The sequence below is a fragment of the Rhinatrema bivittatum genome, chromosome 6, assembly GCF_901001135.1.
Source record: "Rhinatrema bivittatum chromosome 6, aRhiBiv1.1, whole genome shotgun sequence".
Classification (NCBI taxonomy): Eukaryota; Metazoa; Chordata; class Amphibia; order Gymnophiona; family Rhinatrematidae; genus Rhinatrema; species Rhinatrema bivittatum.
This window is the reverse complement of record NC_042620.1, coordinates 271,293,423-271,312,638: the sequence shown is the minus strand read 5'-3', so window position 1 is coordinate 271,312,638 and position 19,216 is coordinate 271,293,423. Positions and strand designations below refer to the sequence as shown.

General features: G+C 44.9%; 1 protein-coding gene across 7 annotated transcripts in view; it reads left to right on the top strand.

Annotated features, from left to right (window-relative positions):
* The window catches only part of TMLHE (trimethyllysine hydroxylase, epsilon), a 63,358-nt gene extending 49,815 nt beyond the window's left edge, over positions 1-13,543 (top strand). For all 7 annotated transcript variants that reach the window (XM_029607206.1, XM_029607207.1, XM_029607208.1 and 4 more), the window contains 4 exons: positions 5,974-6,093; positions 10,668-10,904; positions 11,350-11,488; positions 12,113-13,543. In XM_029607206.1, the coding sequence (XP_029463066.1) occupies positions 5,974-6,093; positions 10,668-10,904; positions 11,350-11,488; positions 12,113-12,244 (628 nt within the window). In that variant the 3' untranslated portion in view covers positions 12,245-13,543. The remainder of the gene's footprint in view (positions 1-5,973; positions 6,094-10,667; positions 10,905-11,349; positions 11,489-12,112) is intronic.
* The last annotated feature ends 5,673 nt before the right edge of the window (positions 13,544-19,216 follow it).

Genomic DNA, 19,216 nt, shown 5'->3' with positions numbered 1-19,216 from the left:
TTGACATCACGCTACATACACCCCTGCAGTGACCTCAGTTCCTCAGTTTTCTCAGTCTCCAGCAGATGGTGGACATACCCCTCCCTAGGGGATTGCTGTACTTTTTGGAAGGATAAATTCTACTTCCTAAATTGAAGGAAAATTGAGCCCTGCACTCCTGCGGTGATGCCTAAAGGTCCCCCCCCCTCAGTTTAGAATTCCTGAGGTGATTCCAGAGATCCCTCAGAGGTGTGCCTTGGTCCAGTAGCTGGTTCCTGGCATGGACTTTGCTTCCTGCACCTGCTGCCTTTCAGCTGCTTAAGCAGCAGAGTGTGGTGGTGATGGCCAAAGTTCTCCCCCCCCCCCCCCCCCCCCCCCCCCCCCCCCCCCCCCCCCCCGAAGCTGGAGACAGTTTCTGTACTTAGCCAGTAAGCACTGAGCCTGGGTAAGTGTGTGTTTGTTTTTTTTTAATTTACTTCCTGATTCAGATGTTTGGGGGAGTTTCAGTAAGACTTCCTCTGCTCTCCTTGCTCTGTGTGCCGTACAGACGTCTTTACTGACCCCATTGAGGTAAGGTGAACAGGGTGAGTAGCCTCGCTTTAGACTTGGTCAGCACACCACGTGGTAGGCTGCAGTGGCACTATCTTGCACACATCTGTGTGCCATATTGCCCTCCAAAGAAGTTTGGTTCGCGCAATGCATTGGCTCTGCGCATACACCGCACACAAGATTGTTCTGTGCATATGTATGCACACACAGGAAAAGCCAGGTGCACGGGCTATAGATGCACCTCACCGCACATAATCTGTGCGCATAAAACTTTAAGCACAAGCTGATAGAACGATTACCGCCACCAGTGGCACTAGCAGCCAAGAAACATAAGCAGTGCAGAGAGGTGCTTGTCATATTAGGGCTTTGCAGTCTTATCTGGATTCAAACTCATGTCAGCACTGAGGAAACCCTAGGAGAGTTGGCCCCCCTGGACTTTAAGCCTGGCTCCTCCCATTCAGAGGATGGTGTTAGTCACAGCCTTAACTGGAAGTATCCCAAATCTGAGTACTCCCTTGACTGGGTCATCCATGGGAGAGGAAAACTGAGTGGCATCTACCCCAGTACCTCCTGGGCTAGGTATGAACCTGGCTACTCTGAGTGGAATTTTTCCAAGGTCTACAATCCTTTATACAGTTGCAGTCTACTACCTCAATTGCCCTTGTTTGGACAGAATCTCAGCCGGTAAGCCCTCCCTCTCCCAGTCTTATCGGCATGACTCCCCTTACCAAGGACATCCCTGATAGGGACCCAGATGGCTCAGACTAAGAGGACGATCTGGACCCCTCAGAAGGAGAAATTCTCCCTGGATTGGAACCATATCGAAACATGTTGCAGTCTTTTCATAGAGAGAAATTGCCAGCTTTGGTTTCCCAGACCCTGAAGATGCTGGGAGTCCCTGGGACCGATTTTTTTTTTTTTCTGATGGAACCAAAGAATCCCATTTTGATCTCCCTACAGAGACTCTTGCTACTTTGTGGTACTAGAAGCCATCCAGGAGATGATTGACCTGGAATGGGATGCCCTGGAAGCAAGTTTTTAAAAGGGGTATGAGTGTTAGAAGCTCTATACCCACTGGATCCAGCAGTAAGTGGGGTTTTTTTTGCATTTCCCTAAAGTGAATGTACTGGTCTGTGCTGTGTCTAAGCGAACAATCCCAGTGGAGGGAGGTGCAGCCTTAAAGGAGGCACACGATGGATGGAGTCCATCCTTAAACAAGCCTTTGCAGTAGCAATGAACTTGCAGATTGCTTCTTGTGCCCTGGTGGCTCGTTCGTGCCTTCTCCTCTCTCTCTCAGGAGGTGGATGACTCCAGGGTGAATTCCAGAGCAGTTATGGAACCCACCACTTTTATTTTCAGACATGGCTTCGGTCTAGTCCATACTTTGGCCAGAGGAGTGGCCTTGATGGTGGCCAGAAGACAGCTATGGCTAAAGAACTTGTCAAATGCAACCTCCAAGGCAAATCTTACAAAGATGCCCTTTAAAGGATCACTCCTTTTTGGAAATGAATTGGAAACGCTGGCCAGTAAATGGGGTGAGTACCCAAGTCCCCTGGCTACCAGAAGAGAAGAGGAAGCAGAGCAATCATTGAGCCTATGAGGGGTGGCTCCAGGGACTCCCAATGTTCTCGCTCCTACAGAAACTCAATGTTTCAGAGGTCTCAGTCCTTTCATAGTTGACAGCCCAAGAGGGGTAGGCTGTGGTTCAGGTTCATCCCCAGTGAAATTTTGCTGACCCATCCTTGGAACAAGGAGCTAGGGGTTAGATTGTCCCTCTTCTACCAGCAGTAGATTGATCACTTTAGACAAATGGGTACTGGAGGCCATACGATAAGATATGTGCTAAAATTTCACATTATTCCTTGGGACATATTCATGTCTCCTTGCCACTCCCAATACAAGTAGGCAGCAGTAGAGACTACCCTGTTAAGGTTTCTCAGGGTGAGGGCTATAATCCCAGTACCTGTGCCCCAGGAAAATATGGGGTGTAATTCAATCTGTTTCTTCATACTCGAGGACTAAAGGAACCTGCCCATCCTGGACCTCAAGAGCATAAACAGACATCTACAAGTTAATTTTCTGCATGAAAACCTGACACTCTGGCTATACAATTGGGAGAGTTCTTAACCTCCCTGGACCTATCAGAGGCCTACCTACATATTCTAGTCTGTCAGGAACAGTTTCCTCTGCTTTGCCATTATTAGTGCCAGGCACTTTCCTTTGGCCTAGCCACCACCCCAGAACATTTTCAGATTATGGTGGTTGTAGCAGCAGCATTGAAAGAGGGAATCCTGTTGCACCTGTATATAGACTGGTTGATCCAGGTCAAATCCATGGAAGAGTGTCTGGGTGACCACCTTGCTGCAGGAACTCAGTTGGGTAGTAAACCTAGACAAAGCAGTCCTAAGCCTTCCCAGTCCTTGGAATATCTGGGAGTTCGGTTTGACACCAAGCAGGGCAAGGATAAGGAAGTTGATGTCCCAGGTGTCACTTTGAGCACAAATCACCCAGCATGGAGCTGTCTCAAAGTTCTTGGTCTGATGGCAGCAACTCTGGAAGTGGTGCCATGGGCAAGGGCATAAATGTGACCACTTTGCTCACAGCTGTCACATTGGAACCCACAGTCTCAAGACTATTCAATTCACCTCCATCTGCTGATGGGAGTATGCTCTTGGCTCCAGTGGTGGCGCAGGAAGCTCATCTGCACAGGGGTGTGTTCTGTCCTCGCCAAACTGGCTGGTCTTCACGACAGACACAAGTCTCTGGGGCTGGGGAACTCACTGTCGGCCAAGGGACATTGGACCGAACCAGAGGCCCTCTGGAACATCAACCACCTTGGAAGCCCAAGCAGTCAGATTGGCTCGTCTATAATTCAGCCACAGACTCCAGGTTCAAGCAGCCTGTGTGGTGTCAGGCAATGCAACAATAGCCTACAACAACCACCAGGGTGGAACCAAGAGCCAGCAAGCGTCACAGGAAATGTATTTCTGCCCATTCCATAAGATCTTTCTCAGCCTCCCACATCACAGGAAAAGACAGAGCAGAGTTTCTAAGCATGGAGAGTCTGGAACCAGGAGAGAAGGTGTTGGCCAAAGCCTTTCATCTGATTGCTGGGGCCTCCCCTCCATCAACCTGCTGGCCACATCTCTGTGTGAAGGTTCCCCAATTTCTTCAGTTGCAGAAGACATCCATGGTCCCTGGGGATCAACTCTTCAGACCTGGCCAGAAGAAGAGTTGCTATACACTTTCTCTCAGAGGGCCCCTGCTGGGCAGGGTCACTTGCCAAATTGAGCACCACAGGGGATTAGTCCTACAAGTAGCTCCAGATTGGCTTAGGCATCCATAGTATACAGACATGTGGAGACACATCCCATCGCACAGGGCCCTGCTACAGCAGGGACTGCTTCATGAGGATCCAACTCTATTCTGTCTTAGGGTCTGGCCCTTGAGAGGTTTCGCCTGATGAAGTGAGGATATTCTGTGCTCAGAAGTTCTCTACATCCCTACTGTATGTGCTGGTCTGGAGAGTATGAGGCCTGGTACAAGGATTGTGGTGTCCCCCCTTGGGCAGTCAAAATCCCACTTATTCGAGAAACTTTGCAGGATGGCTTGGCCATCAACTCCTTGAAAATGCAGGTAGCAGTTCTCTTCAGTTTCAGGGGCAAGATGAATAGAATCTCCCTGTTGGCTCACCCCGACTTGGCCTGTTTTTCTGAGGGAGGCCCCAGCTATCTTCAGCCATCCCTATGGTAGCTGGTTCCCTTGGGGGATCTTAATCTAGTATTCAAATTTTTGGTAGGGCCCTCCTTTCGGCCACTGCAGTTTTTTCCTTGTTTGTTTTAAGGTTAACAAGGTGCCTACTCCAGCTTGGCACTTTGCATCTCTGAACTGTAGGCGTTGTGTTGGAACAGTTCCTCTAGATGACTCCAGGAGCGTTACAGCTTCATACCATTCCATCCTTCTTGTCTCAATTCATTTGAATCTGTCATTCGTTGTCATCCTTTAGATACACACAAGGACACGGGAGGAATACTGCCTACTCTGTCATTTGAATGTCAGACTTTTGGAAGTTCCAGAACCAGCCTGTTTGTCCTTTACGATAAGAAGCAGGGTGAACCAGCTTAGCAGGCTACCATAGCTCGCTGGATTAAGGAGGTGATCATGGAGACTGGAAAAGACACTACCTTCTCAGGTTAAAGCTCATTCCACTAGGGCTCAGGTGGTCTCATGGGTGGAAGTTAGACTATCTCCTGACAATATCTGCCAAGCTGTGATGTGCTCCTCCTTGCATGCCTTCTCCAGATTCTATCGCCTGGATGTAGAGGCTCGCGAGGATGCAGCCTTTGCAAGGGTGGTGTTAACTGGACTGCGGGCAGCCTCCCACCCCAATCGGCAGTGGCTCTTGTACATCCTATTGGTCCTGAGTCTGACTACATGCTAGGAAATGGAGAAATTACTTACCTGAATTTCATTTTCCTTAGTGTAGACAGATGGGCAAGAATTGTGCCAAGGGTTTGCCATGGAGTGGACATCGAATACAAGACTACAGGTAAGCCTTCATCCAGTCCCTAGATCAGGGCACCTATATTCTTACTGGGATTTAGTGTTTAAAAATGGATAACCATAACTGTACTCACCAATTAATCACTTTTAAAATCAAGTTTATTCACTAGTGGGTCCACAGTGGCTTTTGAAGAGAATGTGGAGGTCACTGCAGGGGTGTATGTAGGGTGATGTTTGCTTTGAAACCTGACTCGGTCTCCATCTGCTGGCAGGGGAGCATAAACCATTGGTCCTGGGTCCATTTGTCTACACCAAGAACAAAATTCAGGTAAGTAACTTGTTTGTTTCAATACAAACATGCTTTGTTCCCCAATAACCTTTGTACCTTACAGATGTAGATTATAGTGTATTGATTGGGGGGTGGTGAAACTTCATTTAAATGCATGCAAGTTTGAATCTGTGATATGGTGTAGTCGTTTTTGAAGATCCTAGCAAGACAAGTTCTCGACTTGTGCAGGGCAAGCTGTTGGGTGTGAGAGGCACCAGAGTCCAGAAAAGAGAATGCTGCCTAGTGTTATCCTTTGTCCTGTGAATGGCTAGCTCTCCTGGACTTGGGATAATGGTGCCCACTCCAGCTTTAGATCCCCCCCCCCCCCCCCCATATGTAAAACAATCTTCTGTACTAAAGAGTAGCCTAGTAGTTAGAGCAGGGTTGAAATCCCACTACTGCTGTGACCTTGGGCAAGTCACTTTACCCTTTGCCTCAGGGACAAACTTAGAATATAAGCCCTCTGGGGCAGGGAAATATCTACAGTACCTGAATATAATCCTCTTCCAAGTGCTGGAAAACAAAATATAAATCAAATATCTATACCATTCCTAACTCAGACCGGAGACAAATCTTATGGATGCCATTTGTGGGTGTTTTGGTTTTTTTTTCAGAGAAACTATCTATGGTAGAATGTGGGATTTCACGTCTGACTTCTCCCGTGGAGACACAGCGTACACCAAGCTGGCCCTGGACCGCCACACTGACACAACCTATTTCCAGGAGCCCTGTGGGTGAGTACTTTGCCTTAACATTTTGTCCCGGGGGAAACTAAGTCTCTCTCCCTTTGTACTGTTCTCAAAGAGAAAAATTAAAGAATTTCTCAGACCAAAACATTAAATTGAAATTCAGCTGGTGCTGTGCTTCTCTTGAAGCACTATATGCAGGACCATAAGAGGGAGAGGCACACATGGCTATACTGTTACTGTAGTGGCAGGAGCTCTCCTGAGCTTGACATCTCATCGGACAAGGAGCATAGCCAACTGCCCTTTCCTAAGGGGATGCCCTGCGTCACCCAACAGGCATATAACTGCAGAAGAAATGTCCAAACTTTTTTGTTCTGGAAAGAAGTAAAAACTGAAGAATGCACAAAGTTTAGATTCTAACAAACACTCTTTCTGCCTCTGTCAATGAATAAGCAACTTGTCTGAGGTTATTGGGGCGGGCAGGGGGGTTTCTTGCTGCTCGGCCTCCATGCCATCAGAGTTTGGGTACTCTGCAATTCAGTGGTTACAGATACAAGAATTCTGTTCACTCCACGTGGATCTGCTTGGAAGCTTTCTGGCTTAGTGATTATTTCTAATCCTTTCCCCTTATCACACAAGAAAAGAGAGAATCTTTCTGCAGCAATCCATTCTTAAATTTTTACTCATCCTACACGCAAGTCATATTCTGCTAAAGCAATTTTGGCTGTCCATAGACTCTTCCGTCTCCCAAGATAATTCTCTCTCAAATCAGGTTTCTAGTGCAAGCTAAATGAAAAACGGACCCCTTCTAACTGGATATGATTCTTTGGCTGCTATTATGCCAAATGGCACTTCTCATCCTTTTCCTGCTTTACTGGAAGTATACTGATGCCTGTGAAGTCAGATTAAGCCAACTGCTCCCTTTTTTCCTTACAGGGGCTTTAAATATTTACATGTCGGTCATCACATACCTTGTCAACTATTCTTTGAAAGTTATTAAATGAAAAGTTCAATATTCAGACATAACTAGCTGGATAAGACTTATCTGGCTAACTTAACAAAGATTCAGCAGTGCAGCCATGCTAACGTAGGCAGATAAATTTGAATATTACTACTTAGCCAGACATGTAGCTCATCCTGGTTACAACCCCAGAATGCCTACCCCCCTTTTTTTTTTTTTTTTTATGGCTAGACTTTAGCCAAATGATTTCTCTAACATTCCAATAGTCCCTCCACCAAGCTGGCTCACCTCTACAAGAGAATGCACAATCTCTCAATAGCAGGGCCCACACTGTGGAATAAACTACCCAAAAAACTCAGAACGGAACCCTCAACACAGACCTTCAAAAAAAAATAAATTAAAAACCTGGCTATTCCAGAAAGCCTTCCAACCAACAAGCTAACCCCACGTCCCTGCAAAGCAACCAAAAATCCAACTCTGCCCATAGCATAATTATGAGAAAATCCCATACTCCCCAATGACTTATAGTTAAGTCTCCCATAAAATATCAAACAAGTTTCCACTCTGTCAAAAATGTTACTCTTTTTTATACTGTTAAGATATTAAAACTTTTTTTAGTTTTTATGCTATTAAGATAAGACTTTTTATTGCAGTAATGTATAGATAACTTACTTTTTACTCATAAGATAAGACATTGTAATGTAAAGATAATTGGACCCTGTTACTGTTGTCAAATTATCCATCAAGTTACTATGTAAACAGATGATATTTCTAGTCAAACAAAATAAATAACAGGATAAGGGGCTGAATATCCCAAAACTTGCCATTTAGACATGTAACTTAGTATTTTTACTGGCTTAGATATATATGGATTTCAGTATATATAAATATGCAGGGAACGTTTTTGCTGTGTTGATGTAGAAAAGGCCTTTAACAGTGGTGCACAGAGGACCTGGATTTCCTTCCTTGGCTGAGGGTGCTACAGAGTGGTTTGGCAACTTATACTGGGGGAAAGGAGCTACTGCTCTGGAACATCTGACTAAATGTTTGGTCCAGAGTGAGCCATCGTTTGACCTCTGGTTAAGGAGTACTACTGCAATGGATGGGATACAAGCAGGGCAAAAGGTGGCCCCACTTTAGGGGTGCTATGATGGCTTTAAAGGGGATCCACTGCAGTGCTCTTGAGAACACAACTGGGAATATCCAGATTAGCCTTTACATCATGCATATATATATCCCAGACTTACAAGGCCGGTTATAGCCAATACAGAGCTATGTGTAAGATGTCAAGTGGATGTGGGTACCTTGACTCAAACCTTTTGGACCTGTTTGAAATCTCAATGTGTTTGGATAAAAAGTAGATGAATATTTTAAATTTTGGTGTGTATATGTATGTATATATGTATGTATGTGTGTGTATATGTATATGTATGTATATGTATGTGTGTGTATATGTGTGTGTATATATATATATATATATATATATATTCCTGACATTCCCAGAGGCTATTCTATTTGAACATTTTTTTTCTCGTCTCCTTTAAAAATAAAGGTTTTGTTTTTTTTGAGCATGTCTGCTGGGGAGGAAAAAAAAACAACCTCTTAGTGACTTGGAGAGATGATGGGGGGGGGGGGGGTTTCCTTTCTACTGGCAGTGGTGCAATTCACTACATGAATTTACAATGTCCTTCAAGCGGTAGCAGCTGTTTCTAACAATTCAGGGACATTACCTTCAAATGCTTTTCTCCTGGAGTATGGAATCTTGTGTTGAATGGCACAAACTGGACCTTACTGTTACAAAACTTGTCCTCTGTGCATCTAAAGTTACTATTGATTTAGGTTTGAGCAGGTAATGGTGGTGGGTACCCAGGTATGGATATTTGTACTTGCATCAATGTGGTGCTCTTCTCGTTGGCTTGTGGGGGTGCATAAACACATGCACTGTCAAGTTTTTTTTTTCTGCAAATGATTTATTGGAAAAAAAATTTTCCCAATTAGTTGAATGCTACCAAATCTTACTGGCTGGTTGAAATGGTTGGGACCTTAATTGTCGATGTTCTTTTAGGACTTAATGGCTTTTTTTTATTTTAAAGGCCAGTGTCTTTGTGGAAATGTCACCTTAGATTGTCCCCTCCCCCAATATTTCTGGATTTGAGGTTGAGGCCTTCTTTTAAACTGCTGACTGGACTTCTGGAAAACAGTATCTAGCATCTTTGTGGAAAACAATGTAATTTAGCTAGTTACCTTCTTAAAATGTTGTCATGGCAGCTATAGGGCCAATCATAAGACTGGAGATGATCCCACTTCCTTATCCTTAATTCTTAGGGGGCCCCCACCCTGTAGCCAGTCCATGCAATTTAAAGAAAGGTAATTAGCTGGTCCCTGGCATACAAAAGGTTGAGAACCTTCAAATACCTCAAGGTATAAATGCACAAGAAGCAAACCCTATTCAGGGGAAATGAGGATGGTGTGAGGCTCCAAAGGAATATTCCAAAGCAGCTTTAGGGAAATAGTTTTTTATGGAAAGGATAGGGGAAGGTGGTGGTGAGAAGCAGTAGTAGATTTCAAGAAAGCATGGGATCAGCACAGAGGATCCAAGGTTGTAAAGAGTGAGGGGAAAGCCATAAATGGCATCGTGTCAGGAATTTGGGCAGACGAGATGAGCCTTGGGGCCCTTTCCTGTTCATCCTCCTATGGAAGGCATCCTGGTCAGTCGGTGCTCTCCAGCTTAGGCTGGATTCTTCCAGACAGGGCAGAAAGCACCAGGAAATGCCTTTCAGAACTACTACTTACTTTGTCCGATCCTTCTACCTGTAGCTGTTATGGCAAACTAGATCAACTTCAGGATATCTGTCAGACTTCATCCACTATCAGTTTCGGCACATTTTGTACTTGAAACAGTTGCTGAAGAATCTTACACTTATTTTCTTTCTATCTCGTAGGGCTGACTAAGCCCCACTATTGAACAATGGGAGCTCTCTAGCAATGTATGTCTTTGTTAATCGCTTAGTGTATGCATTAAGTGATCAAGAAGTTTTAAAGGGTATAAGGTCACTTAGGAGTGGTGGGAGGTCCACACCCCTAAAGGGTGGGTCAGTTTCATGATTGTAAAATGTGACTGGGACTGCTCTCGCGTGATATAAGATTCCAGATCCAGGCTGGGTTTCTGATTTCAAGGTTGAAAGGGATGTCTAGCTAATGTGCAGAGTGCTGTCATTTCTTTGAATAGGAAAAGAAAATGTTCCTATATTCCAAAGGTTTCAAAAAAAAGAATAGGCCTTGTGGAGAAACAAGGAGGGGATACCCTGAGACCTAATTCAGTACTTAAGTGTGGGAACTGTGCTGACATTTGTGGTTGGACTGCTTCTTTTTTTTTTTTTTATATATACTTGCTGAATTTTCCTTCAAACTTTTTTCCATGTTTGGAATGCAACACTTGCTGTGCAGAATAGTTAACCTAAACAGGGTCACACTAAAAAATAACTTAAGCCTGTTCCCAATCCTGCAGCGAGTCAATCAGGACTTGGAAGTGTGACATCTTTATTGTGGGGGGTGGGGTGGGAGCATACACGTGTGTGTATCTGATCTTGCTCCACTGGTCCAACTGCCCAAATCACTTTCTGCTGCTTGTTTGACCTTTCTCTGTTTGTCTCTATTTCAGCATGCAGCTGTTTCACTGTCTAAGGCACGAGGGGACAGGTGGCCGGACACTGCTGGTGGATGGATTCTACGCCGCCCAACAGGTCCTGCAGAAGCACCCCGAGGACTTCGAGCTGCTTTGCAAGGTGCCTCTGAGACACGAATACATCGAGCATGTCCGAGATTGTCATAACCACATGGTTGGGGTTGGGCCCATCCTAAACGTTTACCCCTGGAACAATGAACTCTATTTGATTAGGTAAAGATCAGATTATATAGCTGTTCTGACAAGTCAATGCAAGGTGCTAGAAAAAGGGGTTCTCCAGTCCTCAAGGATAGCACATCAGTCTAGTTTCAGAGTAACCAAACTATACAAATCTGGTTCTTAGATTAGCCATGTGCATACTCATTTTGTTATCCTGATAACCACACCTATTTGTAGCTTTCATATAACTGGAGTTTAGAATCCCTGTACTGTTGTAAATTGCACACTTTTAATTTTTATGTAGAAAAGCTGGTTTAAAACTAGCAGGGTGGGGTAATTTTTATTAAGTCAGTTATCTGTAGTATCCAACATCTTTGTGTGTGTTTAGGAGCCTTAGATAATTAACATGCAAGTTTGTGTGTAAACTTTTTTTCTGTAGAAATGACACACAGATATTAAATTTAAAATCTGTCATACTTTCTTTCTTGCTCTGATCTAGGTATAACAACTATGACAGGGCTGTCATTAACACAGTGCCTTATAACATTGTGCGTCACTGGTATGCTGCACATCGGGCTCTTACCACAGAGCTGAGGAGACCAGAGAACGAGCTCTGGGTCAAACTGAAGCCAGGCAAGGTAAGAGTGAGCTGGAAGGGGAATCATGGGAGCTGGAAGTGGTATAATGAGGTTTTGCAGGCATGCTGCTAAATACATTTGCAAGCTGTTTCAAAACCAGCTTGGGCGTCTTGATGGGACCTAAAATTGTTCTCTTGGGTGGGATGGTGGCAGTAGACAGCTATGGAATTAGACTCCAGAAGTGCAATGTTTTTGGTAACATCCCTGAACTGTGGAAGAGGAAATGCTTGTCAAGGGTGAGATGTTTGGTGCTCTTAGTGGAACGAGCTGTATTTTAATTTAAAAAATGGCAGTCTGGCTGTAGCACATCCCTATAGGAGACCTTGGATCCTTTAGCCAGGTTCCTTGTGGATGTACTACACCTAGAATTTTTTTTTCTCATCCTAGCATAACCGCTCCCAAACAGTAGTCTGTTAGCTGCCTATTTGATAAATGATCTATTCTGTGGCTGAGTTTCAGGAAGAGATTGGGAAAACACTAGTTCCCCCCCCCCCCCCCCCCCCCACCTAATAGTATTTGCAGTAAATGAGGTAAACTCTGACTAGTCTGTAAAACCTGCTAGCTTCCTCTGAACATGAGCTAAGGTAAAAGCATGTCACTTATCCTGTGTTTTGTTTTTTAAAGGTCCTGTTTGTGGATAACTGGCGCATTCTACATGGCCGGGAGGCTTTCACTGGATATCGCCAGCTATGTGGATGTTATCTCAACAGGGATGATGTGCTGAATGCTGCACGTCTCATGGGTCTGCAAGCCTGAAAAATTTAACTTTTTTCTTTAGTTAGGACTGCAAAGAGAATCATCCAATCAAAGCACCTCTGGTTTCAAAGTGCCACAACTGAAGAGCTGGAACTTCTCAGTCATAAACAGTCTTCTACCCATGTGGGTCTGTCTTTGAGATCCCACATGTTCAGTTTTAAGACGATCCGTTCTAGCATACATGCTGAAGATGAGTTCAAAAAATTAATCAAGTGCCTTTTATGACTTCTGAGAACCCAAATGCTGGTATTCTGAATGCCACAAACATAGCAATAGGAAAGACTTTGGCTTATTTTTTACCTCTGTGTTTGATTTAAAATACCTTTTTACCTCCCAGGATGGAAGGCTCAAGTCAGAAATAGGGGAAGGAAATAGAGGTATCAAGTTGTTTCCTGCTGCCTGCCTGTACCTTTCTTATACGTATGCATCATTGCCAGTGTATTTATGGGATAACCTCTGTACCATGTGGTTTAGAGGACCATAGGAGGAGAAAACTGAGACATCCAAGCAGCAGCAAAGGAAAACTATTCAATGCATGCAACTTTTTTTATGGCTGGAGATCTTTCTGCTTCTGAGGAACATACAGGGATGTCCCATGGCAATCTTTAGACTTCCTTGTACACGATCTGGTTAAAATATCGCTAAATAACTGAGTTTGCATGAGAAGCCATGTGATTCCATCACTTTGGCTTGTGCCTTTTTGTTCACTAGGCTGCTCTCATAGTAAACAAATCTTACTAAGGATGTTTTATCTATTTTGGGGGGGGGTTTTTGTTTAAATCTACCTAAGATCAAATGTGAGGGTTCTGTATTAGTGTCAGCCCAGAGTGAACTTGGGTGACTTCATTTCCTTGAAATGATTTTAGTGGGACATGAACAACTTTCCTTCAAACGAAAGCTGGCACACTCATGGGCCGTGCAGATGCTTTAGGTTGTTGCAGGTGCGCAGGAAGAAGTCCACTGGCTGGTTTCAGATTATTCAATAAGAATGCACCTCAGGAGTTTCTCTTCTAACTAGGGAATAATTAAGACTTGTTTCCACTCATATATCATTGATCTATTTCTATTTAAATTGAATGTGGCTCCTGGGATGCTTGTGCTATATTTATGGGATCTGATTTAATTAACAAGTCCAGATCCTGTCCTAAGTGCCAGCAGATATGAGCTTGTTCATGTCTAGGTAATGCTTTCCTCTGTATATCAGGTCAGCTGTTGCCCCAGTACATGTCTGAATGTCTGCAGCATTACTGTAAGCATGTACCTCTAATGGAATAAAGTAAGCAATGAGTAAAGATGGAAGTCATTGTAGATTGTATGGTATTTAGTCAAGTGGCAAATCTTGCAGGCCTGCAGTTTGTCTCCTTCCCATAAAAGGACTCACCACCACTGGCTGGAAGGTGGCTGTCTGCACCTGTGGACCAATACTAGCAATGCTCCACCAAGGCGCTTTCCAAAGCAGCCAGAAGCACTGCCGAACTTCACTCCCCTCGCCACTTCCCCAGGCCTGTGCTTACTGTACTGATGGACCAGTGCCCCAGCCTTTCTTCTGGTCCTGCTTTTGTGCCACTACCAACAGCTGTGCCTTTTTGCTGCTACAGGTTTACAGCTGATGCAGTCCTGAAGCAACACTTGCTGTTGTCAGTTAGCCCAGCTGCAGCACCCTGCTTTTCTGTTATGCTGGAGGATGCAGCAGCCTTAGGAAGCAGCTGCTGTCTTGCTGACAGTCAAAAGATGCCAGCTTTTAAAGTGAAGGCATCACAAAACAAAAAAAGCTCTAAAAGAATGATTTAAACATCCATGCATAACCATTCTTCTACCTTCATCAGCTTCCCAGGCTCCATCCTGTTCTTATTCACATACACCTAAGAGAAAAAGGACCTGCAGAAACTGACCCATGTCAAAATATAAAAACAAGTCATGGTCACAAAACACATGTAATCCAAGGCAGATGGCTATTAGCTTATTCCTATAGATAAATTATTTAGCAGCAAAGGCTGTCAGCAGGCCCACCTATAAGGGAGTGGCCTGGACCTCTCAATCATTCACCCAAGAAAGTATAGAAATTTTTCAATTGCACACAAAATACACATAGGTGCACCACATTGAGAAATGAGCATGCTAATACATGAAACCGTGATGTCAGCTGGTGTTTTGGAGCTCTTGCAGCAGGGGGACTTATCTGATTTGAGTGAGGCTCCTTACATCAAAAGTCTCTGTGGATCTCCAGACAAGTAAGAGGCAGTGACCTGACAGTCTGATGTGGTCTTTTTAAAAGATGGCCGCTGTTCTGGTCTCAATGTCAGTGATGTCTTTTTGAAATTGAAAATTTTTATTAGGTGTGTTCAAGTACAATCAATGCATTCAACAGAAGATATGAACACCTAGCTTTTACATAAATCACCCTCACCCACAAGCACATCATGTTACTTCAAAACTTTCTATGACTGTACCACCTACGAAAGGCTAACACAATGCTCAGAACATACGTTTGAAGAACTAAAATTGAAACTGACATTTCCTAGCGTGTAGCAGATGGACTCAGGACCAATGGGTATAGTGTACTCCTACTAGCAGTTGGAGATGGATGAGATTTCAATCTGACATCAGTCCCAGTACATATACCCCTGCAGGAAGTGCAGCTCTTCAGTATTTTCCGTTTCCATAGCAGTTTGGGACTCTACTCTAATGCTGTGCGAGTGTGCATAATTTCACCAAAGAAAACCAAAAGAATAAGAAGAAATCTTACCTTTTCAGATGAGCCCCGCTCTCCTGCAGTGACACCCATTGGGTCCCTCCCCCAGTTGAGAATTCCCAAGGTGATTTCCGCGACCCCTTGGAGGTAAGCCTAGGTCCGGTGGCCGAACCTCGGAGGGGACCTAGCCCCCGACATCGGGTGAGGCTGAGACGCAGCAGGTGCAACCTCGAGCGTGGCAATGAAGGTATTTCCCTCTCCCCCTGCAGCCAGAGACCACCCAGAACTAGACCTGGAAGTGCAGAGACAAGGTAAGAGAAATCTAAAAGTCTCCGGTCCCCGAAGCTCGGAGTTGCACTGGTCACTAGCTGGGACAAGTGCCACGGGTTGATCTGCCCTAGCAGGGCTAGACCCGGTTAGATCCAAGGGTCCTTCCACATGGAGACCCTCCGAGGAAGTCGCCATCACCATTTTGATCTGTTGGCCGCCCCAATCCATGTACACAGAGGCGAGCCATACGCACATAGCCACGCACTTACTGTGCCGGGCGCACAACAGCTCGCACATCTCCCTGAGTGCGCACCAAACCTACGTGCACAACTTCGACACACAACTGTATTTTATGCGCACAAGCCATGGCACCACCGGAAAAGAAACTAAAGGCTCAGGGCCTTTGCCCAGCATGCCACATCAGAGCTGCACAGTATGAGGCGGCCACGGCCCTGTATATACAGTGTGAAGAGGCCCTAGGGTATCCAACTCATGGCCCTCCCCAGTCAGTACCGGATTCCAGCCTCTCAAACAGTACGCCAGACCTAGCATTGCACAGCAGGACTCCCCCTCAAACGGGGTACCCCCTTAGTCTAGACCCAGCATCTATCTCCTGGGTGGAATTCTTCAAAGGCCTGCATACCTTCATCCACGTGCAATCGGGGCCTCCTATAATACGGCCACAGGTTCCACCAGAGATCTCAACATGCCAGGACCCTCTATGCCCAGGGAAGTGATCCCACCACCCAGAAGGCCCCACCTTCGGGGACACTGACAACTGAGGATTCAGAACCCCTGGAGGAAGGGGAACTCCCTCTGGGGACAGAGCCCCACCGAACCAAGGACAAGCTTCCAGACCTGGTCACACACAGCTTAAAAGAGCTTGCTATCCCGGTCACAAGTGCCTCAGGGGAACCTAAGACGAACCTCCTACTAGAGGGACTCGTCAGACCTCCTGTCATTTCCCACTATTACAAGCCGTCCAGCAACTAATTGACCTGGAATGGGGATGCCCCGGAAACTACGTCAAAAGGGGGGCATGCTCCGGCAACCATGTACCCTCTGGACCCAGCTGCCAAAGACCTCCTGGCATGTCCGAAAGTGGATGCCATGGTCTGTGCGGTCTCGAAGCACACTACTATCCCAGTGGAGGGAGGAGCAGCAGTCAGAGATGCTTAAGACAGACGTCTGGAATCTATCCTCAAACAGTCCTTTGACGTCTCCGCTATGTCTCTACAGATCGCGGCCTGCTGTGCCATGGTGACACGTGCCTGCTTATCACAGACCAGGAACAACACTCCTGGGGAAGCCCTGGAACCCAGCAGTATCATTCCTCACGGATGCCACTTCTGATCTGGGGCACACCGCAGCTAGAGGAGTCATCTACCGTGGCAGCCAGAAGACAACTCTGGCTCCGAAACTGGTCAGCCGACGCATCTTCCAAAATGAGACTCGCAAGGATGCCCTTCAAGGGAACCCTCCTGTTCTGAAGCGAACTAGAGAAACGAGCCAACAAATGGAGTCCCCACTGCTGTGGCTACCGGAGGACAGGAATAAGAGAAATCAGCGACCCTTCCCCCTGACCTTCCAGGGGCAGAGGATCACAGCGCTTCAACCCATATAGAAGCACATATCAAGTGGCCCGCCCTGCAGGCCAGAGCCAGTCCTTTTGGAATAAGCCCAACAAAAGGGGAGCCAGCTCGGGCCCAGGCTCCAGCCGACCCATCCAAAGGAGGAAGCCATGGAGGACAGTCTTGCCCTATTCTACCAAAGATGGGTCAAACTTCAGACAAGTGGGTCCTAGCCATCATTCGAGAAGGATATTACCTGGATTTCCACCACCTCCCTCCGGACAGGTTTGTGGAATCCCCCTGCCACAACCCTTCTCTACTAGTGCTCTGTTTCATAGTTTTTGTGCTCTCTCTGTAAAAAAAACAACCTGTTTTCCATTATCCCTTCTCTACTAGAGCTCGGTTTCATAATCTGTGCTCTCTGAAAAAAAAAACAAAACAAAACTGCTGTTTTTTCATTATTCCTACTCTAATAGTGCTCTGGCTTCATTATATCTAGGCTCTCGGTGTAGAAATACTACTCTGTGCTTAAATTATACCTTTCTCTAGGTCTGGTTATTGTATATTGTTTGTTCCTTGCTAATTGTTTGCTTTAAGATTCAGTAAACCTGCATCTCTCTTATTGTATAAGCTGTCTTTAATAATCTGTTTAATATTGGCACATAAGTGCTGTGGGATCATTTAATAGCTAAAGGACTATTAAAGTCCCAGGAAGTGTCCTGCTCTACCAAGCTTGACCTAGGTTAAACTGTTTGACTCCCTCTCCCCCCCCCCCCCCCTTGGGTTTGTTTTTCTAATGTAGACTGCCTAACTTAACATTAGCAACAAGATAAATTATTAAATTAATACCAATCAAATAATTTAACAAAATGAGGACTATCCAATGTAACTGTTGTGGAGCCTTTCTTCTGAAGGAAAGCATCTGGAAACTTAGAGCTTGCCCCATTTGTGAACAACTCTCTTCCTTGAAAAAGGAGCTGACTGAGGTTAAAGCTCAATTAGCTTCAATTAAGAGAATTACACCCACATTACATTACTCAGAAAATAATTCCCCAATATCACAAAAACCAGGTGTCAAAAGAGATACAGTAGGCTCAGGTAGGATAACACATGTGACCTACAGTCACCCATTCTTGACAGATGGGCAGTGCACAAGTATACCCCCCCCCCCCACTCAAATGAGACATTAAGGAATTCATTAAAAACCTGGATTACAGTGGGCTCTGGTAGAATTAGACCTGTGACAAGGAGACACACTGTATCAAGTGCAACAAGAAAAAACAACCCTTCTCTATTAAACTGAAGAAGTTCTTGAGAAAAACAGAAGTGTTACCAGAAAAGAGGAAAAAAAACCCAATGCATGCAGAAATTTAAGATCCATAACCAAAAGAAAAAGATTGAGATGGATGACTGTCAGCAGTGACACAACTGCAAAAGGAAAGAGTGAAATGAATAACAAATCTCAACTAAAGCATCATAATGAGTCCAGGAAAAGCAATAACCTTAACAAGAAAACCTGGAAAGCTGTGACCACAAATGCTCATAGTTTGGGGAATAAAATCCCAGATCTGCAGACCCTAATGGTGGAGGCAGACTTGGACATTGTTGCTATCACAGAGACATGGTTCACAGAATCTCATGATTGGGATACAGCAATACCAGGCTACAACTTGTTAAGGAAGGATAGAGTGGATAGAAAAGGGGGAGGTGTGGCTCTTTGCCAGAAACAATATCCAAGCATCTGAGCTGCAAGGAAGATGGGGCAATGAAGAAGCATATGGGCCGACCTAAAAAAGATGACTGAGCGTCCATTTATATTGGAGTGGTTTACAGACCTCCAAACCAAAAGGAAGAGCTGGACAGAGATCTGGTTGAAGACATCCAAAAGATAGGAAAGAAGGGAGAAGTGGTGATAGTTGGTGACTTTAAATATGCCAGCTGTAGACTGGAAAATCCCATCTGCAGAATCTAAAAATAGTAGAGCGTTAGTGGATGCCATGCAAGTAGCTTTGTTCAAACAAATGGTAATGGAACCCAATAGAGAAGGAACTATACTTGACTTAGTGCTCACTAATGGAGATAATGTCTCTGATGTCCAGGTGGGAGCCTACCTCAGCATCAGTGATCATTAAACAGTATGGTTTAATATCACTAAAAGAATACGGAAAAGAAGCACAAAGCCCCGAGTTCTACAGTTCAAAAACACGGACTTTGAGGAAATGGGGAAGTACCTAGAGGAAGAACTAAAAGGCTGGGAAAACGAGAGAGATGTGGACCAATCTAAAAGGAGCAATTACCAAGGCAACTACTCTATATGTTAAAGTAAAGAAAAGCAAAAGAAAAATGAAACCTATCTGGTTCTCAAAGGAGGTGGCTGACAAAATTAAGGCTAAAAGAATAGCGTTCAAGAAATATAAAAGATCCCAAAGGGAGGAGCAC